General features: G+C 46.6%; 8 protein-coding genes across 8 annotated transcripts; 4 read left to right on the top strand and 4 right to left on the bottom strand.

Annotated features, from left to right (window-relative positions):
* Positions 1 to 545: 545 nt before the first annotated feature.
* On the bottom strand, positions 546 to 1,528 carry ARB_03904 (uncharacterized protein; the record flags this gene model as incomplete). Its single annotated transcript, XM_003009932.1, has 3 exons — positions 546 to 703; positions 776 to 859; positions 967 to 1,528. The coding sequence occupies 3 exons, from the start codon at positions 1,526 to 1,528 to the stop codon at positions 546 to 548; spliced, it is 804 nt and encodes a 267-aa protein (XP_003009978.1).
* A 459-nt stretch (positions 1,529 to 1,987) lies between these two features.
* Positions 1,988 to 2,170, bottom strand: ARB_03905 (uncharacterized protein; the record flags this gene model as incomplete). The annotated part of the gene is made up of 1 exon (XM_003009933.1): positions 1,988 to 2,170. One exon carries the CDS (start codon positions 2,168 to 2,170, stop codon positions 1,988 to 1,990), a length of 183 nt encoding a protein of 60 aa, XP_003009979.1.
* A 174-nt stretch (positions 2,171 to 2,344) lies between these two features.
* ARB_03906 (Dishevelled, Egl-10, and Pleckstrin domain protein) lies at positions 2,345 to 7,963 on the top strand (the record flags this gene model as incomplete). The annotated part of the gene is made up of 1 exon (XM_003009934.1): positions 2,345 to 7,963. One exon carries the CDS (start codon positions 2,345 to 2,347, stop codon positions 7,961 to 7,963), a length of 5,619 nt encoding a protein of 1,872 aa, XP_003009980.1.
* A 1,141-nt stretch (positions 7,964 to 9,104) lies between these two features.
* On the bottom strand, positions 9,105 to 12,713 carry ARB_03907 (uncharacterized protein; the record flags this gene model as incomplete). Its single annotated transcript, XM_003009935.1, has 1 exon — positions 9,105 to 12,713. The coding sequence occupies one exon, from the start codon at positions 12,711 to 12,713 to the stop codon at positions 9,105 to 9,107; it is 3,609 nt and encodes a 1,202-aa protein (XP_003009981.1).
* A 3,221-nt stretch (positions 12,714 to 15,934) lies between these two features.
* Positions 15,935 to 17,351, top strand: ARB_03908 (uncharacterized protein; the record flags this gene model as incomplete). The annotated part of the gene is made up of 3 exons (XM_003009936.1): positions 15,935 to 16,290; positions 16,361 to 16,811; positions 16,917 to 17,351. 3 exons carry the CDS (start codon positions 15,935 to 15,937, stop codon positions 17,349 to 17,351), a joined length of 1,242 nt encoding a protein of 413 aa, XP_003009982.1.
* A 1,250-nt stretch (positions 17,352 to 18,601) lies between these two features.
* On the top strand, positions 18,602 to 20,143 carry ARB_03909 (SNF2 family helicase, putative; the record flags this gene model as incomplete). Its single annotated transcript, XM_003009937.1, has 4 exons — positions 18,602 to 19,327; positions 19,390 to 19,563; positions 19,716 to 19,771; positions 19,828 to 20,143. 4 exons carry the CDS (start codon positions 18,602 to 18,604, stop codon positions 20,141 to 20,143), a joined length of 1,272 nt encoding a protein of 423 aa, XP_003009983.1.
* A 447-nt stretch (positions 20,144 to 20,590) lies between these two features.
* Positions 20,591 to 22,294, top strand: ARB_03910 (TPR domain protein; the record flags this gene model as incomplete). The annotated part of the gene is made up of 1 exon (XM_003009938.1): positions 20,591 to 22,294. One exon carries the CDS (start codon positions 20,591 to 20,593, stop codon positions 22,292 to 22,294), a length of 1,704 nt encoding a protein of 567 aa, XP_003009984.1.
* A 540-nt stretch (positions 22,295 to 22,834) lies between these two features.
* ARB_03911 (uncharacterized protein) lies at positions 22,835 to 23,777 on the bottom strand (the record flags this gene model as incomplete). Its single annotated transcript, XM_003009939.1, has 3 exons — positions 22,835 to 23,283; positions 23,367 to 23,528; positions 23,714 to 23,777. 3 exons carry the CDS (start codon positions 23,775 to 23,777, stop codon positions 22,835 to 22,837), a joined length of 675 nt encoding a protein of 224 aa, XP_003009985.1.
* Between the last annotated feature and the right edge of the window lie 136 nt (positions 23,778 to 23,913).

Raw genomic sequence — 23,913 nt, forward strand, 5'->3', positions numbered from 1 at the left:
TAAATGCAAGCAGTGAAGGGGACAAATACAGACCTCCGATTCAATCGCCTATTCCGACCATCAATTCGCTGTACATATATCATCAAGCAGGGAACTGGAAGGGAAATCAAGGCACAAAGCAAATATGGAAAAAAAAAAGAGTATTTCAAACTGGTTAGAAGAGTTGAGGAAACCGGAAGGGAAATAGCAGATAGAAAGAAAAGTAAAGCAGAACAAGTGTATGACGACTATACAAACTCCAGGTTGCACCACCAAAAAAAAAAAAAAAAAAAAAAAAAAAAAAAAAAAAAAAAAAAAAAAAGAAGAAGAAGAGGAAGAAGAGACAAATAGATGAAACGGGCAAGGATAAAGTCAGTATTGGCGGTAAGTCGAAGGAACTCCGGGTTAAGACGAGTGTAGGGGTGTAGGAGCATGAGGAAAAGGAGTGTATGCGGTGCCTGCGCAGTTATGGCATTAAGATGGAAACATCTCCCCCAAAATCACCAGGCCTCAGTTTAGATTTGTGGGGAATGAGAGCTTTTATAAAATAAAAGAGTAAGAGCCAATTATAATATAGCACAGCGGCAGCCGGGGCTTCTTTCTCCCTCTTCATGCTCCCGGCTCTGGGTGCTTTTGGCGGCTTTTGCATCTTCTTCGTCGACTATCTCTTGTGGCTTGATGGTCATATGGACCACATTTGGGCCTTCTCGGTTGAATCTGCATTCTGTATACGAAGTTAGAATTCCTGATATTCCCAGGACGTAGATATAGATGATTCAACTCGGAGCAGGCGTACCAGAGAGTGGCGACTTGTCATCCAATAGCTTTCCAAAGGATATAAGTCGGATAGCTGCCGGAGAGGATGGACGAGGTTCCCAGTCTATGGGTGATATGAAACATCAGCAACCGAACATTTGTATAGAAGAGGGTATAGAATAAGTTCAAACAAAAAAATAGGAATAGACAAAAAAGGTGTTTGATACATACCTGACCTCCATTCCCTCCATATTAATTCTTTTAATGTATATACAGACATGGAGAACGGGTCGTTGTCAGCAACATTAACCTCTCGTTTCCGTAGATATTTGCCATCCAGTTTAAAAGGATGCTTGCCGCCGGAGGTAAGCAGGATATTGAGGAGTAAAGTAGGTCCATCGTTTGAAGACGTAGATTGGGATAAGGATACTGAAGGCTGGCCCTCTACGGACGCCCCGATACTCGACTGGCCAGCCTCCTCTGGTGATATCGATGTAGGCCCGCCAGCCTCCGGTTTCGAATCTGGCTGCCGAATTTGTTGTTCTTGTCCAAGGCTTAACTGTTGTGGTGATGGCTGCGGCTCTGCCTCCTTCGCGTCCACAACAGTACCCTGGACAGCCTGTTCCTGTTCGCCCTCGGGCATACGCATATTCTCTTGCAAAGCGACAGCTGAGGTCTGAATGCTGGTTCCATGGGCAAAATCGTCCGCTTCTGGTCGCGTGGTGGGGACGCTCGATTCATTCGGTGCACTGTCGGCTCTCGTTCCCTTCTCTGCCTCGTTCACAAATGCCATCCTCCTCGATCACTCCAGGTCACGGAGTAGTACACTTAAATTCCAGAGTGTCCCGGTACGTAATGCAGCAGAGAGACGGGGTCAAGGACTCAGGAGGCGAAAAAAGTGACGACTTAGTGTTGGCGGTCCGGGGCAGAACGGCGCGGGAGGTTTGACGGGGAGGAGCTGACAGAGAGCAAACGAACGGAAGGGAATAGCTGATGTCTTTCTACAGCATGCTGGAGAGGAGGGAGAAATGAAAGATGATGGGGTTTTTGTCGCCTTCTTCTGCCGTCTTTTCGTCCCTGTCGCTGATCGAGGTGTTGATAAAATTATATGTAAGACGGGGGTGGAGAACTCGGGGGTTGCCTCCCAAACACTCTAGCGCAGTGTGATATGTATAGATATGGAGAAAGGGGCAGCGCCAACAGCAGCAGCGTTCGCCCTAGAATACCATGGCCGACAGAGGCCGTTCCCCGCTCAGGCTGAATACTCTCTCCCTTTTCCTTCTGCTCGTCCTTTCGACTTTTTTGCTTCTTTTCTTCTGCCGTTTTCCAGGTTCTGTTTCATCATCTCGGCTTCTTCGGCGATGTCACGTGATATGGCTTTTTTCGCCCTTGTCGAAACCACAACCTCATCGCCGCGACCAAAGAAGAGATACATTTAAAAGAACGAGGGATGGGAGATGGACAACGGAATATTCTATTGCCCTTTGGATGCTCTGTCCATGCTGGCTGAGATAGAGCGTCGGTGATAACAAGATCTTAGACCTGACGGATACCAATCTGATATACCACCACAGCCACAACCAGAGGATGGGTTGACGCTTGAGAAGCCATGGTGCTATCCGAACTGTCCAAAGGCATGCATTCAAGAGACCTGAAGCAAGGAAACGTTGAGACTGGGTCGATCCGGTCGGCGTCAGGGTCGACTCATGAGCCGCGACCCAAGTCTGCCAGTACCGCTCCCTCCCAGAGCTCAGCCGCAAGTTCCAGTTACAGAGCTTGTCTCCTCTCTGTTCACGATGAAAACTTCTCCCGGGAAGACGTTTTGTTCAATCGACAGGCCCTCGGAGACTGGGCTGTCAAAGTAGGAGATCTCATCGAGTTGTCTGCGCTTTATGGGGAACCTCCCTCGGATCCCCAGCTGGAGGGAGAGTCTACCAATATTACCAATTCTCAGCAAGAGGAGCCTGGAGCCAACCCAACTCGGGGTCAGAGTGGGGGAGGTGCCGGTGCCGGTGGCCGTTATAGCCCTCTGCCTAGTTATAGGGATTCACGCCGTGGAGATGGCGCATTACCAGACTCATCTCATGCCGTGGGCAACTTCCTGTTTATTGTCAAGCATATGCAACCAGAAATCTTAAACAGACATCCCAACCTTCAGATATCAGTCTCAAATCAGGTTGCCAACCGGTTTGGATTCAAGAAACGATCCCGGGTTCTATTGACTGTGAAGCCACGGTCGCAATGCTCAGCTACACATGTGGAGCTAGTGTTTCGCGATCAGTTCCTACTGCGCGCGGATATGTGGAGGATGGCCATGTCTGAGTTACTGGACCGGCCTCTCTACAAGGGACAGAAGATTGTTTTCATGAACACAGTAAAAGCAACAGTCAAGTCTATCTTTCAGGATGGTCGAAAAGTGATGGCTGGGTACTTTACCCCTCGCACCATCCCGATATTTAGGAGCGAATCGGCTAGATATGTCCTATTCATACAGATGTCCAAGGAGATGTGGGACTTTAACACTGAAGGTACTGGTGATATCCTGTTTAGTCGGGTTGTCGACGGTCTACTACCTGAACTGTTCAAACGTTGGGCTACTATCGATGCGCATCATCTGGTTACCATTGTCATGTTTACCAGAGTTCAGTATGACCACAATATTCCTGCTTCTGATGAGTTTATACCGATGAACCTCAGCAGCAGCTCTCTTAACCCAACTACAACGGGTGAGGCTGGAACTAGTGTACAGGATTTCTATCGAGTTGTTGTCAATGATATGCCTAGTGGCCGGTGGACAGCTATCTTGGATGAACTAAAGAGGGAATTTAGAACTTTCCTTCGTGATATCTTGATTCCGTCACCTCAAACATCGGGGGACGAGGCTTCCGAACTTGAGGGCTCTCCACCAATTGCTACTGCCAGTACCTCGCCTACTATAGCAGGCCACCTCACATCAGCAATAAAGGGCAATATCTTAGAAGCCATTAATATTGCTTCATCCTACCTTGATTTTGAATATGTAGGTCGTGACCTCGTTAGGACGGGAACATCTATTGTTATGATTACTCCTGGATCAGGCACCTTTGAAGTGGGATTTGATACTCTTGCCTTGACTTCGGATGTCCTGGGAAGCCGTTCAATTGGCATTGATCTCATATGTTTGAGTCCTATGCCGTTACATTCGGTACCTCTATTCAAGTATAAGATACCTAAAAGACGCTCTTCACAGTCGTCAGTTTCTACCATAAATAGTGACACAGCCTCCATTATTGGGCCTTCTGAGGTTGCATCGCCAACGTCCACTAAGACTACAATTGCGGCCTGGCCTCCTACCCCAAAACCTACCCATCTTTCTGATACGCTCTCACGGGCAACCCAGTCAAGTTCTGCTGTAAAGACAAGTCTTAACCCTGAAGAATGGGGATATGGTATTCCATACTGGATTGATATCTCCTTCTGGGGTGCTCACAATTATCAAGACAAAAAATGGAAAAAAAACAACGTCACACCTCCAGCTTTCGGCACAGTTGCGCCCCAGCCGAAGTTATTCCAGCCCAAAGTGCGAATGTACGAGATACAGATGATGGGGGTAATGGAAAGCGAACAGTCGAACATTTCTATACCAAACCTCCATGTTGGGCATTCAGTCATAGACGAAACAGCCGTGCGCCCACGCAGCTCTGAACTCGGCACCCTGAACTCTTCGTCCAATCTGGCCTCACATACTTCGTCGCACAAACCTCAAACCCGTGATAGAGGACAACCCGGATCCTTCATGTACAGCTTTAAAGACTCTAAGAAGTTAATTATGTCCTCCCAGGAAAAGAAACGGACAAATATATCCGAATGGATGGATTCGTATGATGAGTTGGCATTCCATGTACGATCTAAGAAACGACCATCTAAACGGCATCATAAGCCGAAATCACCTAGCCTTTCAAACCTCTCTCTCTCCTCTAGGCGAGCCCATCAACAACAACCTCGGACTCCTGTTCGTCAAAAAAGCTCAACTACGTTAGTCCCTGCCCGCCCTGCTGCCATATCTCCAATAACTACCGTCTCGGGCACAAGTTTGGCAAAAGGGTTACCCACGCTTCCCACTGCATCAAAATCCAATAATAAGTCTAATCTTAAGGATACCTCGAAACCATCGACTTCACGTAGTACCCGATCGATTAGCTTTGCATTGCTAGGTTTTGGTCGTGCACCTCCAACTGCTACTGCAAGCACGCAAGTGAAAGCCGAGTATGCAAAAGCTTTACCGACAGCAAGTGGAAAAACCCCTGATGAAAATATATACGATCCCAAGCCAGAAGACCATCCTCAGTCACCCAGCTCTCTCATCCCAGCTGTCGCGGAACCACAGGCACAGCATGTAGACGAAGGTAGCCGTTCAGAGCTGCTTCCTTCGCAGCCTATATCGATTAGAACGGCAGTCAGCCATAATCCTGAAGAGCCCAGTGTAGCTGCGGCATCTCTGGACGGTTCATTTACTGCTCATGTACCAGAATTGAGGCATGAACCGGGAAGTTTATATGAAAGCCATGCCGCAGGCTTAAAACGCACTGGCCGCAGGCTAGACATGGCGAACAACAGTATTTCCGGAGCTGGAACTGCCTTCCCATCTCCCGAAAAAGCATTAAGCCCCTGGATAAAACACGTTAAGCCATGGAACCCCCCTAAACACCTTCCTACAAGAGAGAGCTGGTTTGGACGTTGGCATCACGTTTACCCCCGCAAGCCAACTACCTCCTCGGTGAACTGGAAGAGTCTGAAATCCCCAGCTGCGCTACCTTTGACCACCGAAGATTTCCCGACAGAAGAAGAATTAGAAACGAATTACTTGCAAAAGCCCTATACGGTTTATCAAGATGAAGACTCGGATGTGTCTGAAAGTCCCAAAACCCGGGATGCGTTATTAAGAGAAATGATTTCCCTACGGTTATCCCATGGATTTCAACTAGTCCTCCGAAATCAGCGAGACGACCTCACGTTTGGGGACACTATTTTTGATCTTAGTGCCTTATCGAAGGATAATGTGACTATCTACATGTCAATGGGAGGGATCATTCACCGCTTGGTATGCGTTGGCGGAGGTGAAATTGAAGTGACTCAATTCACACGTAAGCCTCTCAACGGCTATTTACAGGATGCTAAGGAGCTGGAAGTTGCCTATCGACCTGCAGTCAAGACAATTCAAGGAACACAGTATCGAAAAAGTTGCATCCGCCTGGCACTGTCCCAACTTGAATATAATTGGAATTTTGCAGATTCATTCCTTGCAGGCCATCGAGATCACTTAGCTGACTCTTTACGCCAACTTAAACACTGGCGTACACGTTTCGTTTTAATCCCAACTCACATGTCAACGCATTCCCGGCGCAGTAATTCTTCCTTGAATGAAGATAATGAAGAAGAACGGCACTTGATGGGTATCTACCAATTAACCCAAGTTTGGCAACGATACAAATACATCCCACCAGAGGAAAAGAAGTTTCAATCCACTGGTTCAAAAAAGAAAGATCAAAATCCATTGAATATTTTATATCAAACTTGTGATCCTTCTGTGGTTGTTGCAACAGAACTTGATAGGCTTTTGCTTGAAGATCCTGGACTTGATAACCCACCAGCGCAGCTTCTTCCAGAGTCAGAATTGCTCCAAAAATCCTCCGTATCCTTATCCTCAATCGCCCAAGCCATGCAGTCCGAGAAAGGAGTACGAATGATGGATAGGAGATGGCATTGGCGTCTTCATTACAATTGTTTTGTTGGAATGGAATTGACTACTTGGCTGATAAAGAATTTCAGCGATATTGACACACGTGATGAAGCAGTTCAGTTTGGGAATGAACTCATGAAGCATGGACTCTTCCATCACGTACAGCGAAGGCACAATTTCAGAGATGGCAATTATTTCTATCAAATAACGGACGAGTATCGAATATCTAGGCCGGAGTCTAAAGGCGGCTGGTTTCAGAGCCTTAAAGGAGACAAATCAACCCCTAGCACGCCAATGGAGAAGGATGGGGTTAAGGATTCGCCTTCTAGCTTCCGTTCAAGGTCTGAAAAGAGCTCTGATGACGGTGGTGGTAGAAATGAACCTCTTCCACCACCACCGAGGTCGTCCGGCCGGAACAAGGTCGCTATATGGCTGGCAAAGAGCATGAAATACGACTTAGATCCTCGTAAACGGTCAGATCGACCCGAAATAATCGACCTTCACTATGACAGAATCCATAACCCCGAAAACTGCTTCCATATTGAACTAAGCTGGATGAACGCAACCCCCAAGCTAGTTGAAGACGCTGTTGTATCTTGGGCCGGATTGGCAGAGAAATACGGACTAAAGTTGGTTGAACTACCACTTTCCGAGGCCTCGTCAATTGTTGAATCGCAGGTCTTTAGGCGTCCGTTCCCAATCAAGCTGAAACATCAACCACCAGACCCTCCATCCGGACACGTCTTCACCTCTACCTCTTTTACGTCCCAGTCCACCCCAGATCGCCATTTTTATCATAAAGCCATCCTCAAAAAGTTCGATTTCATTCTTGATTTCGAACCTTTCAGCGCATTTCCAACTGACGTTGAGGTGTCCTACTCATGGGGCAAGCCAGATTATCGATTCCCTCAATATGTCCATAGGTCGGGCGCGATTCTTGCTCAGATCACTGATGAAGGGAATTTCCTCCTCTTAACCAACAGATTGTTCAACACATATCACCCTTCAGTCATGATTAAAGAATCCAATAAATTCGAGAGAGGCGAATATTTCCGACCTCGTGCATCTACAATAGTTGATTCCGCGCTCTACGACCGTGGCTCGCCTCACCTCTCTCCAGTCGTACGGAGTTCCGGGCTTAACGGCTTCTCGCCCTCCGTCTCACCACAGACACAGCAACAGCCAGAATCGATTAACGTGTACCAGACAGCAGCAGATCTAAAGGACAAATTACAAGCGTTTTGCAATGATAAGGAGAAGCTTGATGTATTCTTTGCTACTGCTGCTGCCCATGTACAACCGGCCTCTACAAAGGCCAGCCCAACAAATACGATGACTTCGGACTCGCTGATTCCGTCCTTGGTGCTACCCGACAGCGTAGTACGCCATTCAACCTCCAGCTCTGCAGGAAAAATGCCTCAGCGATCAGCATCCATAGATTCCGTTGTAGTACAGCATACGCCCCGGTATGGCCCAGCGCATGATTCTCCAGGAACAACTCAGCTATAACATGGTATATCCTGTGTATTCGCCTTGTGGCTATGTTACATGCTATCCGGGTGCTGGCCATCTCACAACACATTATTTGCCATACATTATTTATATGAACTATATATTGTATGCACTATCCCCGCCTATGGTTTTCTTCCGCTTTATGTATTATACCCGTTTCTTATTCCTTCAGAACTTCACAAGTATCATCACGAAGTGAACTCTATACAAACCAACAATAGCTACAGTGTGCCGCAGTAATTTAGAATCTATGGAAATACACTTCCACTTTTATTGAGTCAATATTTACTATAAAATGCTAAAATGCTAGATGAACAGTTAGGACTAACAATCGACAAACAGGTTAAGGGAAGGACTCTGGGGAATATCTAATGATGCCTTGGTGAAACTGGATGGGAATAGCCTTGAAATAACTAACAGCTGACACTATAACCAGGAAAATACCAGCATTAGTTGAAGGTAAATTGATAGTCGTAGAGTGAAGCTGGGCTCTGAAAGACTCCACTAGCTAGTACTAACAATGGAGACATGGGCATAAATTGAAACGAGAGTATAAAAACGACGCTGAATAAATAAGCAAAGCAAACCATTTAAGATGCATCAAACAGCCCTCTCTTGAGAAATGTTCCTCGCCTACAAAGCTGATGTTGGAAATAGTTAATGGATAAAGTCCCCAACGCCAGAGGCATATCTGCGCATGCGGTGATGTAGACTTTGAATAGCCGTTCAAAGCACGATTAAGCACGGGAAAATGATTAAAGAATAACAGAATGGTCAGGATAGGGTATAATCCCGAGATAGCAACCAGCAGCCCGGCAAAAGAGAGATTAAAAAGACGCATATGCAGATCCCAGGGTATCAAGGGTTGGAGCGAAAAGCTATCAACAGAAAGAAGTAACAAAAATAAAAGAGCAAAAGCTGTAAACCCCAGACTGAAAATGCAATGCAAGTAGAAAGGAAAAAGTCAGGAAAAAAGAAAAAAAGCAAAATAAAGAAAAAAAAGGGGGGAAAGAAAAGAAAAATAACATATCAAAGCATCACGTTCGGGAACGCGAGGACACAAATTCGATGGCAAGAGGAAAGCAAAGCTCCTCGAGATGATGACCGCTGCAGAAACAGGGTATTCGATGGTGACAGCTCAGCAAGTCTCATCGATATCCTGAAGCCACTTGCGTATACCTTCTCTTAGAGTGTTATCGGTAATACCACTTAATTTCTTGTGGTTATGCTTGGAGAAACCTGCGTGTGTGTCAGGGCCAACATTTGTTTCATCTTGGCGGTGTTCAGCCGCAACGCTGCGTACCACCTCGTCCAGCGCACCAAGTACCATACGGCGACATTCATTTCGTGGAATCTCAACAGAAGGAACATCCGGCCGGTTGTTGGTATCGTTGTATCTCCTGCTATCTTCCGTAGGCAATACGCTTATACGCCCTTTACGAAGCCGACTTGGGGAAGGAGCACGAGAATGGATAGCAGATGTAGGTCCGGAGCAGGCGAGAACCCGTTCAACCGCGTCGACGAGAGTAGCATCTAGGTCCATTACTGGCTCTTCAACGAATTCTTCCTCCACGATACATGGCTGAGATTTTCGCACAGTAGATGTCGGTGTAGTATCTGAGCTGTCGGCTTGAGCGCCGAACGGTTGATAAGAGAACTGGGGGGAAGGCGTATGCGAATACTCTGTGGTTCGATCGTCAACAGTTGCTATCTTGCGGCGCAAACGAATTCGTTTGACAGTGAACGTCCTCGTATCGGCTACAAGGGTGGAGCAGACATCAACCCATCGTTCGGACCCACCATCAAAATATGAAGGTTGGCCAAAATTCGCAAGGTTGGGAGTACGCTCAGCCGACATGGAGCGTTTAATGGCAGATTCAAGGTCGGGGTATGGGTGCACAGCTTGGAGAGCAAAATCTTCATGATAATATTTGAGCCAACCGGCGACGTTGACGCTAGGGCCATCCCAGTCTTTGTAATTATTGTAAGACCATGGACTGGTACTGTGGAAAGAGCCATCACAATCAATACTTGTGATTGATGTTCGGGTCTTTTTAGGTGACGTTAACGTGGAATCATTTGACGACGACAGAGACATGAATCCAGGCAACGGGACCTCAACATCAACAATGCCTTCACCCGGCTTTACACAAAGTTTGACAGGGGATGTGGGTTGCCGACTCTCCAGAGTAGAGGCATCTTCCTTGCTATCCGTTTGCGCTGGTAGAGAAGCAGGTATGGATATCGTATCACTAGTTGTCGCGGATACATTGTCCAGAGTCGCACTTCCATTTTCTTTTACTTTGGCTGACATGGCAGGTGGCTGACGTTTAGTTTCAATCACTTGTGTTGATGCTCTGCGAGGTCTGGATGCACCTCCATTTGCTGGCGCATCGTCCCGAGAGTTCCAAAACCCAGAAAGAATGTTCCCCCATTTACTCTGATGCTGGTCAACGTTGGTCGATATCTCGCTTTTTTGCAAATTTAATAGTAAGTTTGCAGAAGCGGATCCTTTGCAATCTTGCGACTCATGGCGAGCACTATACTGTTTCCTTGGCTGGGAAGCAAAGTGTGGGACTGGAGTTGCGGTGCCTGGTGCAGCTGTTGCTGCCGATGCCGTGCCACTTTTCATTGGTCCAGCAACGCCTCCAGGTGGGATAGATAAACTTGAAGTTCTCATAGATCGGGCATCAGAGCCACGTCGTGCTTGGTTTATGGGGGATTTGCTAAACTCCGGCTCATCAGGTACTATGTTAGACGTTTCATTGGAAGACACACTAGCAGATCGTTTGCCTCCACCACGCTCATGAGGGAACTGACGTGTTCGAGCACGACGGTTTATAGTTCGGCGGAGCGATTCTTGTCGAAATATGGTTGGATTTGGAGGACTTTGAGATGTTTGGCGGAAAGATGTTGACGTGCTTGGTCGTAAAGGTGAGGCCAGTGGATCCGTACGTTGATGAGGTGGTAGGAACGCGGAGAGCACAAATATCAAACGCCTTGCAGCCATTTTATCAGTCGAAATGATTACTGTTCTATTGCAGATGCTTAATTCACTGTCTTGTTGGGCCCGTTGTTGAAGAAAGTGGCGACGTCGATACCAGTCGGGGCCAAGGAGGCTGAGCCATTCTGTGTGGTTACCGAGGAAGGCGGTTATGAGGACTAAGAAGAAAAAATTGTGCTCCTTCTCACTTAAGCTCCGGGCAATCCACCGAGCCTCTTCCCTCCAGACACCCCAACGGCTCTGACCCGAGACAACAGGAGGTATCCTAAGAGCCATGCAGACCCTGAAAGTCGCATGGAGAGCCTCATCCCGGAGTAACTTGTTTTGAGCCAGACAGTTAGGTATGAGTTGTACAATTGTTTGGTTAGTTCTCTGCATATTTGGGCCTTTTGCTGGCTTCGGCAAATTCGTTGTCTGCTGAACAGTTTGTTTTAAAAGTTCCAGAATCTCTTTGCTCGCAAGTTTCTCGAGACGCGATAGTGTTCGTGCAATGACATCCCAATAGTCGACGAGTAAATCGATCCTGTCATCTATGCTCGACCCAGTAGTCGATACGGATGCCTCGTCGAACAAAGACCATTTTGGATGAGAGTCAAGGGACACCGACATTCCACCACAAGGTTTGGCTGGATCCTGGAGATAAGGATTTCGTTGCTGACGAGCGCTATTCTTTGCTGTTATGGGGAGCCGGACTGTTATTGCAACAGCATACATTGGAGTCTTCTTCTCTTTGATCTTTTTAGACTTGGCACGAGGGGAAAATTTGAATTCCGGAGTGTAAGGTGATGATGGAGTTGTTGAATTAGGCATCGAAGTGTCAGCTGGCATGCCGTACGATTCTGGTAAGTTGACACTGAACATTCTTGTGACCAATACTGTCACGCTTGAAGAAGAAGATGCAGAAGAGGATCTAGAGGCATCGCCGCTGAATCGTTCACGAGTCTGGCTGGCACTCCTCGGGGAGCCACTAAACGTATCCGCACGACGAAGGGTACGCCGGTAGGGGTCAGAAAAAGCAGCGTTGGAATCTTCTGCGGGTTTCTTCTCGTCTGCTGGGACGATATGCATTTTGGTCGAAGGGCCACGATAGCTAAAGGCGCTGCTTCCAAATATGCAATTCAATAATCCAAGTTCATTAGAGTCCCCAGATAGACGCCCATGCTGCTGATCATCATCTCCCGCCGAGTTAGAGAACGTGGACCTCCGATTTCGTGCACGGAAAAAAGCACTATTAGCCGCGGTATCTTGGTTAGAGAAACTCGACAGTGGAGGTAGCTCCGATACCGAGGCACGCGGTGCATGATGAGAAGTCCGCCCACCATTCCGAGGGAGCGTTGAGGTGCGGGTGTGTCGAGACCGTGGCTTTTCGGGCGAAATACGGTCTAGAGACGGTCGTGTGGGCTTTTCAGTCTTTGGAGGTGCCTGAGTATCGAGAAGAATGCACGGATCGTCACGGTCCCCTATGGCATTTTGGGCAATAATCACTCTAAGGTCCTTTGTAGAATCAAGTTCCAAGCCACCATTATCATCAAAGCTACCAGCTGAGAACGGGCTAGGTGAAACAGAGCTGGTCTGCAACGGGTAAGCATGAGTCCTAGATCGCTGAAGCAGGCTCACGTCCGGGAAGAGGAGTCCTGAGGTGTGTTCCTCTTCGGTCACTGACTCGAGCTGGTTCGAGTTGCGGTTGGCATATGACGCGGGGTTTAGTGTTGCAGCAGCCGTATTAAGCAGCCTGCCCAACATCTTCGTAGGCTCGTTTGTTGATATGTTGATAGCGACTCTCAACGGGGTCGAGACGGCTATGTCCTCCTCTAGTAGGCGGCAAAGAGGACGAAACGAAGAAGGGTTCTATAAGGCTGCCTCACACGAAAATTCATGGCTTCAAGTTCGAAGTATCGGCAATGCCAGTCACTCAAGCGAGACGCAGGTAAACGATGGGATTGGGGTTGACGTTACGTCGGCAGGACGCAGGTGGCCTCACCCTTCAGCAAACAAACAAGAGGAAAGAGACTCCCGAGTACCCTAGTAGCTCTGCAGAAAAGCGAGCTCAAAACGCCTGTCTCCCTCTTGATATCAGTCAGACAGCAGGCGAAGTGTTTTGTGCGATGGATATGGAGGGGAACAGGGCGGAAAATCCGGTGTCGTTCGCAGAAGCGACGCTTTCGACGCTTTGAGCCAAGTTGGAAGACCCGCGGGCTGGCCAAGAGGCGGTGAGGAAACACCTTAAAAGGACGTCTTTCTGCTTTGTACAGCGGAGCCGCAGCGCTAGCCGGATACGGTTTAGTGCCGTGAGTAAGCTCTTACCGATTGGCTGGATGGCTCACGCTAGCTGCTTTCGGACGAGACTCGGAACGTCAGCGAGCACTTGCGCGGCGCTGATTGGTTGTTTGGCCGGCGCTCGAGCCCGTATGTGGTTTAGCGCGCGTGCTTTTTCGCTGCGCAGGATAAGCTTCTGGTTGGAAAATAGTTTAGCTGTCCTCCTTGCTCATGCTCGATGAGATCATTTCATCCCCAGCCCTAGCAAGAAACACCCTGCAGCTGGGGGACTCTGCATAATTTCCGGCCACGGTCGTGTTATGGCAAATTATGAATCATCGGCTGCACTCGCTCTGGCTCTCTGGCTAACAGGGCAAAATTAAGAGCAGCATCCGTTTTCCGCTCAGTACTTGTATCACATCATCTTCTTGTTAGGCGACTACTTAAACAAGCTACCATTAACTAGCTATTTCAAATTTTCTTTCCCTCAATATCGTCAGGACAGTCATGGCGGTTACACTCTCACTCTCTTGCCTTAAAAAAACTTATTGTTCTGTGCTCAGACTCCATTTTCGCAGAGCTTAGAAGCAAAATATCGAGGCTCAACGAACACCAATTGGCGAACTAATTTGTGGAAGATATCCGTATACTTAAGTGATCCAACCCGTGAAGGTAATTGTGTATGTGATGCATTAAAACCTTAAGAGGCTTGAGCCCTTAAATTCTTCAAGCCAATCATTTACGGGTAAATAATCGGAGCAATTAGGGAGAGGGCATTTTCGATGATAACAATTCGAATTCCTGCCCAAATACTCTGGTGGGTTATATCCACTGTTCCAAGTGCCCTAATATCCCAGATACCTAACGCATAACAGTACTACTTTTAGTGTGACTTAGAACATCAAAGTCCCCCTAATAATCAACTAGAAAGAATATCCAGCATTTCACTCTTTATTCTTTCTAACCACTTCCAGCCTATACCAACCTCTAGTTACCATGAGCTATGCAAATATGACAACAATTTTAAAGTGCTTTAAGTCTTCAAATCCACAGCACTACTACCAAATAGTCTAAAGAATCCGAAAAGGTCTATTACTCTTACATGATACACAGCCTAGATCGGTTTTATGAAATGGACATTAGGGGCCTAGGTGGGAGAAAGATCGAAAGGGCCCAAATTAGCTATTAAATGGCCCTAATGCACTATTAGATATGAACAGTATACGTTAACTCTAGATATGAGTTTGCTGGGCTTCGCTTTATTTTTGGCTGTTATAACTCTAATATTTTTGGGATTACCACCTCCGTTAATAGCCATCTTGAGAAGTCTTTCATAATTAGTTGGGCGAACCTAGGGAATGTATCAATAATGGTCGGATAGCCTTCGTTAGAAGACGATGTATCACAGTTATGGGGAACATTTTTCAGAGTCGAATGGAAAGAAGTGAAAAAAATGATAATTCAACATCTGATTTTAATACCGCCCTAATGAAAATTTGCCCTTAACTGAGGTTTGGGGTATAAGGACTCCTTGGATCATTGATAAAATCGGCCTTCGTCGCTCACATCGAACAGGAACTTGATGACACACAAAGACCCACTTGGATCTCAAATTGCATATCTGATTGGTAGTTATAAATTGCGAGTTAAGCCTTTTTAAGGTTGTTCCCAGCTGGGTCACGTGTAAAATAAGCTTAAGTCTACGTTCAAATCTTCCTGAACAAGTATATTGCTTCATATATCCCAGTCATTAGTTCATGGGGACGCAAGATATCACAACACATCAACGTTCTACGATGATATTTTGCAGATTATAGAGATAATGAGCTATTTCTCACGGCATCCATTCCAAATGGTTAGCTTAAGGCAAGCTGCCAGATACCCTCTGCTATATATTATTAGGTATTAGATACCGCCGTTTAAACCTTCAGATACCAGTTTCAACTGGAATTTTCTGCCACCCCTTTGATGAAAGAGCTCGATATCTGCGGTATCTCACCATTTAGTGCCTGGCTAGCTAATGGCTAAAAAAGTATAAAAGGGCGTTCTTCCACCCTTTCTCTTATTTTCTTCTTCTTCTGCTTCTTCTTCTTACCTCATAATTATCACACAGCTGCTCTCGAAGGCTAACATAAATTCAACTAATTTAACTTGTTATCAAGCCATCACAAACACCTGGCAATCTCGCTTATAGGACACTGATACCTTCCTCACTACCATATTGAATACCCAATAAGTTAGCCTTTATCGGCTTTCTGGGTAGCTATAATTACATATTTCCTGTGACCTATCCCGCTAATCGCGAAGCCTTGTGCAAGGCTATTTGCGATTCAATTTACTATTATCTTACTGATCTCTCACATTAATACTGTGAAGATTGGCACTGAAGATACTTTTCAAACTGAAATTTCTCGATTAATTTCTCTCCTTTTCATAACTTGCCTCACTTCTGTTTCTTCGAACACGTCAGCATTTATTCACCTCAATCAACCAACCTCGATTTTCTTTCCTCACTCCCAATTTTTCCATCTAGTGGGCCTTTTATACATCGCTTGGAGGTTACAATTGCCTCTATCTTATGGTCACTTTCGCCTTCTCAGACTATACCCTATTGCCCATTGACCTCTGCTCCCTTATCTCCCCGAGAGAATAACTACACATCTACTCCGAGTCACTCTTTAGGGCCCCGCTTTCAACGTTTCCCAGCCATGGATATTAACGCTCCTGAAAACAATGTCTATAACGAGGACATTGTCTTTAATGAAGACTTTGAGTTCTTGGCTCCTCTCTTCCAGTCCGATGCTTCATTTGCAGCCGGAGGAAATCAAGTGATGGAAAACATATCTCCTATCTCAAAGCCATTGGATATCATGGACTCGGAAGTCTTGTCTCTTACGCGGACATCTAACGATTCTGTTGCAAAATATAGCAATTCAGAAAATGGAGAAGGAGGTGAAGGTCCCAAAAACTGCTCTGGCGATATACCTCCCCCTCAGTTTTCCGACATGATGTGGGTAGAGCTAGAAAAGGAATTGGACAGTAGCGAAGTAGAAGAATATTCGGAGTAAGTATAACCATGGTTTTACCGTATTAACAAATATTGTGATTTGCTCAAGAAAATAAAGAAAAAATAGGTTCGAGGAGGCCAAGGCAGCATTTGAAGCAGAAAAGAACCCCAGTCTAGAAGCTCAAATTCGGTTCAAGAAGGCAAAAGCAAAAGAATGCTTGCGGATTTCGAGAGCACAACTGCGGGAAGCATTAATTGAACAAGAGCGCAATACACAACATGGTTGTATCGATGGTAATGAGACCGGGGATGTCAGAATTTCGAAGGCCCAAGAGGGCGAGAACCAGAAACCTGGTAAAGAAAACGATTTTGACCTCTTTTATCCCGAAAGTAATGCAGCTCCTACGGAAGAATTACATCGGTGTACCTCTCTGAGTAACGAGGAGAGTATACCAGTGTTTGTGTGGGAACGCACTCAAAAGTCGAAAGAGTCGACTAAACCAACGAACCGGTCTCGTCAAAATGGAGCACCAAGGAAAGCAAGTAAAACCAATAGCAAAGCTAAGGTGACTAAGAAGGTAATTTTAATATCAATTATAACGCACTTTTCATGATTTTGACAAATCTAATGGTGACCAAAGCGCAATAATACCCGAGGACGCAATTCAAATGGGTCTATCAAGTTCAAGAAAAATTCTACAAACAGAGGGCCTACGAGTCTCAACTTTGACAGCTTATTTACTTCCAATATTATTGAGAATGCAAAGCGGAATACCAAGAAGAAGGCAATACCAAAGTTCACGTCAGGAAATAAAAAGGAGGCAATGAAAGAAATCATGGCCAGTATTCCAACAGACGATGATGCTGATATGCAAAGCATGTCCCAACATAAAAAGGCCATTATGGGCTCGATAGTAAAGTTCACGATACCTCCTCGGGCTGACCATGAAGGTGGCTGGAAGCATCGTGACATGATGACAAGTCTATTCCATTATCAGGTATACCCCAAAACCCGACGTCCAATAGTTATTAACTTAGCTAACATTATCAAAGCTTCTTGGGGTTGGATTCATGGTAGTTTCTCCGTCATATCATACTGCAACATACATACTAACTAACATAGCGTGACCGTGAAAACTCATCTGCGGCCCCCAAGGGCGGCTTCCTATGTGACGAGATGGGCTTTGGTAAAACAATACAGGCAATCGGTTAGTCTTGATGACATTTCCTTTCTCAATACATACGCATTAACTTTTCTCAATAGCAAACATGGTGGATGGAAAGGCAACCGGAGACAGAAAAGAACCGACAATTACATTGATAGTTGCGCCAACGCATTTGATTGAGCATTGGTACACTAGATTCCTAATATTAAAGCTCCGCCAGACACTTTACTTACAAGCAACACAGGAAAAGCGAGTTACTAAAACACATTAACAAAGGTGTACTGGGGTATATCTTTGTTTACCACGGAGCTCAGAAGCTAGATTTACAACTTGCCATTGAGTCGGGGGGAACCCAAGGAATGGGGGTTATGTAAGTTTCTTATGCAGCGAGCTTTTTTTTTAAAGAGCAGTCTAGTAATACTGAATGTTGGTAGAATCACAACTTACTCTGAAATAAGAGCTTCTTGTCAATTTCCGGTCCCCGAATTTACTGAAAAGGACGACGAAAGAAAATGGAAATCAAAGAACTGCGGTTTCCTACATAATTTCAAGTTTCGGCGCATCTATCTGGACGGTAGGTAAACCTCCTTAAAACGCCCTGCAGGGAGTCAGACTAACAGTCAATAGAGGCACACGAGATTAAAAACTATAATTCCAAAGCTAGCCAGGCAGTCAGACTTCTGACTGCAAAATTCCGTTGGGTGATAACCGGCACTCCTATTCACAAGTAAAGGCGCTGTTCCAATTGAAATATTTTCCATCAGCTAACACGAGATAATTCCCTATCTTTGTGCCAGTGATGTCACGGAATTCTACTCCTATTTCAATTTCTTGAAGGTCCCAGCACTAGAAAATTATTACACATTCCTTGACAAAATTGTGAATGTATGGGTCTCATCATATTTTATGTCATACCCTTATGGCTAATTGATTTTGCTATAGTATGATCCTGATCATCATAGGCTTGCCAATTGTCTTCGTGCATATATGTTGCGCCGAACTCACGCAGAAACTCTATTTGGGCGTCCTATCCTCAAGCTTCCCGACATTGATGAAAACACAATAGTTGTTAAATTTTCCATTGTGGAGAGAGCTCTATACCAAAAAATTATTGGGAGCTTCTTAGATGAACATCTTAGTTAGCCATGACCCATTTCTACTTTTCATATGGTTAGTAGGAAATCTAACTCTGCATAGACACCATGCGCACCATTGACGGAATTGACAACTATCTCACCCTTCTGCTTTACCTGCGAATGTTTACTTCCCATCTGCTATTACCACAAGATGCAATAAGGCAGATATTGACTCCTCAATTTATGCAAGAAATTGAGCCTGAAATAAAACAGAGCTCTGATATTGAAGATAGTGAGGTGTTCAATTCACTTCAGGCGTCGTGGTTCGCGAACCCACCGAAGCCTCTAGATCGCTCGGGAAAAGAAGGATCGGATGCCGGAATCTCAACATTGTTTGAATCCGTGATGGGCGGCTCAAAACAGGCCGCAAACATCATGGATTGCATTGAATGCAACCAGAGACAAGAATCAGTTTTTATATTATCATGTATGCACCTTTGTTGTTTCAATTGCACACCAAACTTACCACGAGTTGGAGACAAAATTACGTGCCGTTGTGGTTTGACTGTATCCTATGAACCATGCCTTGATCTCCAGAAATTCTGCCGTAGTAAGGCAATGCGGAGGGAGAGAGGTTCGAAGTCTAGATGCATCGACGAATTTGAACAGGATATGGGAACTCGAACTATGAGCGAGACGGTACTTAGCGCGAAGCTAAGGGCTGTGAAAATGTTCATTTCTAAGTGGCTCAAGGAGTCACCAGATATTAAAATCACAATATTCACACAGTTTCTGGGAATGATTAGTGCCATAGCCTCGGCGTGCGAGGCTGAAGGTTGGAGATACACCACGGTATGGATGTTCTAACTGGCTTTTTATGTCTTGTATCAGTGTGCTCACTGTTGCCTCGACAGCTTTGTGGGAAACTGCACCATAAAACTAGACATGCAAACATCAAACGGTTCCGCGAGGAGAACGTTAGCATCTTGATCTCCTCGCTGAAAGCAGGGGGTGTGGGCCTCGACCTGACTATGGCTAGCAAATGTATCCTCGTTGATTTATGGTGGAACGAAGCAATTGAGCAACAAGTAAGCAACACCCATCTTGCGCTAATTGATTCGAAATCTCCTAAATATGTTAGGCATTTTGCCGCCTATTCCGCATAGGCCAAAAGAATGACGTAGAGATCGTTCGTATATGTGTCGAGAACACGATCGATGACCGCCTCCAACTTATTCAGAGTCGGAAATCTGAACATATAAGAAAGGCTATGGGGTCAACCGTCCTCGCGCAAAGGCTAGTCATTGGTGCTTCTCTATATCTTCGAAATGGAAATTCTAACACAGCTATAGGGATACCCTTGCCGATATTTTGACACTCTTTGGGGTGGAAGAAGATGAGAATGCAGACGGGGGATACAGGTTCTTGACCGAAGAAGAGGCGGCTGCACAGTTGAAGGAGAAGGACAAGACCCCTGATAATAACGCTGACGCTGACGCCGACGCCGAAGCCGAACCCGACGCCGAAGCTCGACCCGAACCTGAGCCTAAGCCTGAGCCTGAGCCTGAGCCTGAGCTTGAGCCTGAACCTGAAGGCGAACCTGAACTTGAGGCAGAAATTGAACCTGAACCCGAAGCCAAAGTCGAAGTGGAAGCTGGCGCTACCTAACTAGCTAACTAGTCAAGGAGAATTGCATTCCCCATCTATTTCCCCCCGTCTCACCGTCTCACTGCTTCCTTTCAAAAACCATAAACAAGGCCTGCTGAAAAAGAAGCTTCTAGTTAGCCGTGGATAGAAAAATACAGCTGGCTGTTCCTTTCGTTCAATTGCTTCAACTAACGAAGTTAACTACCCCAGCATTTCTCCTTCCACGTGACTGTAACTAGTAGTTGCCCGGGGCCAAGGTTAGATATGGGAAAGAGACCCATGCCTGAGGGCAACAGGGCGTTTTCTCACGACGAACGAGATGGCTTCTCAGCGGGGAAGACATATAGCCATATTGCCGTCGAGTACATACCGTCTGAGAGACCTTTAATACATTTAGATGCTGAAGGCCTACTCTTTAGCACAGCCCTACCACCGCACGATTAACACGGTTAGCAGACCCGTTGGAGCATGGCAGACGAAAAGAAGCAGTTGGGCGCTGCTGCCGGCCTGCAAGACGGATACTATAATCTCGGGGCATATCACCGTCCCATTAGCACGAGCAGCCAGGGTGCTCAGACGTGGTTTGACCGTGGGCTGATATGGAGCTTTGCTTTTAACCATGACGAAGCAGCAGCGTGCTTCCAACGAGCCATCGACGAAGACCCTGACTGTGCCATGGCGCACTGGGGACTTGCGTACGCTTCTGGGCCCAACTATAACATGCCGTGGGCATTTTTCAATGCTGAACAGCTGGGATATGTGGTGACCAAAACCCATGATGCTGCTAGAAAGGCAGGAGAGAAGGCACAGGCGCCAAGTGTATCGGCAGTTGAGAAGGCCTTAACCAAGGCTTTGATACATCGATATCCCCAAGACCATCCCGTAGAAGACTGTGCGGTATGGAACAAAGGATATGCTGATGCGATGAAGTTGGTATACCGAGCATTTCCCGACGACCTGGACGTTGCGATGCTCTACGTGGATGCATTGATGAATCTGACTCCATGGAAACTGTGGGACTTGGTGACTGGGAATCCAGCAAAGGGAGCGCACACTCTAGAAGCCAAAGATATCCTCGACCGTGCCTTGGCACAAGAAGGAGGGCTTTCTCACCCTGGGCTTCTTCACCTTTACATCCATCTCCTAGAGATGTCTACTTCACCAGAATCGGCATTACCGGCAGCTAACCGGTTAAGAGGGCTCGTTCCTGACTCTGGACATTTGAACCATATGCCATCTCATATTGATATCCTGTGCGGTGATTACCAAGGTGCAGTCATATCAAACTCGGATGCGGTTATTGCCGATGAGAAGTACGTTGCTCAACATGGAAAGATGAATTTCTACACCCTCTATAGATGCCACAACTACCACTTTAAGGTGTATGCAGCCATGTTTTCAGGGCAATCAAAAATTGCGGTCGATACTGTTAAGGAGATGGAGGCAACTATACCTGACCAGCTAATACGGGAATCTACCGAGATGGCAAATCTTCTGGAGTCCTTCGTTGCTATGCGGGTACACGTCTTGATCCGCTTTGGAATGTGGGATGAGGTCCTCGCTCTTGAGCTACCAGAAGACCAGTACTTATACTGCGTGACTACGGCAATGAGGCTGTATGGAAAGGGAGTGGCATATGCCGCAACTGGAAGAATTGAACTGGCACGAGAGGCTCGTGAAGCTTTCCGCGGCGCAGTAAAACGAGTGCTGCCCACTCGCACGGTATTCAATAATAGCTGCGCTGACATCCTGGCCATTGCCTCTGCAATGCTAGACGGCGAGCTAGAATACCGCCTCGGACACTACGATACTGCATTTGAACACCTACGCCATTCCATCAAGCTCTATGATTCTCTGCACTATGATGAGCCATGGGGTTGGATGCAACCGGTTCGACATGCATACGGTGCTCTTTTGCTTGAACGGGGCTATGTTCAGGAGGCGGCCGCAGCGTATCGTGCAGATCTGGGCCTTGATAACACCGTGCCTCGAGCACTGCAACATCCAAATAATGTCTGGGCATTACATGGGTATCACGAATGCCTGGAAGCTCTAGGAAAGACAGATGAAGCGGCAAAGGTTGCACAACAGCTTGCTACCGCGGTTGCCTTGGCGGATGTGCCGATCCGGTCATCTTGCTTCTGTCGACTGCGGACTGTTGCCAGAATGTAAACATTGTTGTTTCCAATCCTGCATGTATTGTTTCAGGACAGCATAAAATGAATAATAGCCAGATGAAGGTTGGATGAAGATTCTCGACTCTACTAGTAGTACTGCCACTACTACTATGTATTTCCATATATTTTGAGCAAGTAGTATCATGAAAAGCTAAGAGAGTTTCATATTATAAAAGCCGTCCTCGTTGCTCTATCAAGGAGTTTTAAGACAAGCAAAAGGACACCAAAACAAAATAAGTGTAAACCCTAAGATTCACCAACAGCATAACACGAACGCCTTCCCGTGTCAACCAGAGCTTGGATCAGCCTTAGCATCTGGTAATGAGAGTGCAGGCCGTGTAGGTATCGAAATACTGAAACTGCATACCAAACACATGGGTGGAAAAGGGGTAAGTGGGGGGCGAGCGAGAACGAAATCGAGATTAGAAAGTACAGGCTACCTATTCCTCTGGGGGATTACGAGTAGCATTTGAAGTGGTATCATCATTATGGATATCGAAATGTCGTTAAAAGTCGGTTGGTGGGTTAGGTCGATTTAAGATTGGATTTTGTTGTCTCCCTTGACAGCTTCAGCGTAGGTTGGTGGAGCTCTCTGCTCACCCTCAGGCCTACTACTGCTTCCCTGATCTGGCACGCCACTGGTCTGATGTGGTTTCTGAGGAACTGGGGGTGGAGGAACAGGCCTTGATTCGGGGTTTACGTTGGTGCCATACGAGCGCTGCTGCTGTTGTTGTTGCTGCTGCTGGTACTGGTTAGGGTGAGCCTGCTCATGGGCGATGTAGTAGTATGTGACTCGGCCCGCCTCAGCGTCTCCACGCTGTCCATGTCCGACGATGGGTCTGTATCCATCTGGGTACTCGTCGTCTGCCTCTGGGTACTTGAGAATGATGTACCATGCATGAAGCAGACCTGGGACGTACCCCAGGCAGCAAAGGGCGATGTTGATAAGAGAATCAGCAGAGCAGACGCCGACCTTAATCCAGACTACAGGTTTAAACAAGCCGAAACCGTTAGTATCATGCCATATACCACCTGAGAGGGGCGCGGGAGCGAACGGGTTAGCGTACCTGCGATGGGCGGGAAGAGGACGGCCAGAATGGCCAGGAAGGCGTCTGGCGAGCACATGGTGGAAAATGAAACAGAGTCGATCTGGTGTCGCAGCCGTTCTTCCTTTTCTTCTGCTGCTGCTCCGTGGTCCTTTTTGTAACAGATCAAGCTGAAGTGGCTGCCTGGCGATGTTGCTTCTTCCCCTTCCTTGCGCCTCGTTCAGTGACGTTTCTGCTTAATCAGCATATATCACGTGGAAGCCACTCTCCAGTAGCGTGTACTCTAATAATATCAAGGCTTTGCCTCGCTCTGTCAAAGTGTCAAAACCAGCTCTGGCCGCCGCCCATCCTTTCCGCTTCTCCAATACCTTCGCTTGGCGGCCGCCAGCGTCTGTCTATCCCATCCCCGTATCGCTGCCATCTGTTGCCCATCATGCAGCATCTATGTGCATCTCCTCCAGTGCTACTCCGTACGGTCTTACAGCTCCCCCTATAGCTAACATCGATATCTGTATTACATAATGGTATTTTTTGTGTATCAAAGCCCTGCAGAGACTTTCAGGGGCGT

Source organism: Trichophyton benhamiae (genome assembly GCF_000151125.1).
Source record: "Trichophyton benhamiae CBS 112371 chromosome Unknown contig00346.0, whole genome shotgun sequence".
NCBI lineage: Eukaryota > Fungi > Ascomycota > Eurotiomycetes > Onygenales > Arthrodermataceae > Trichophyton > Trichophyton benhamiae.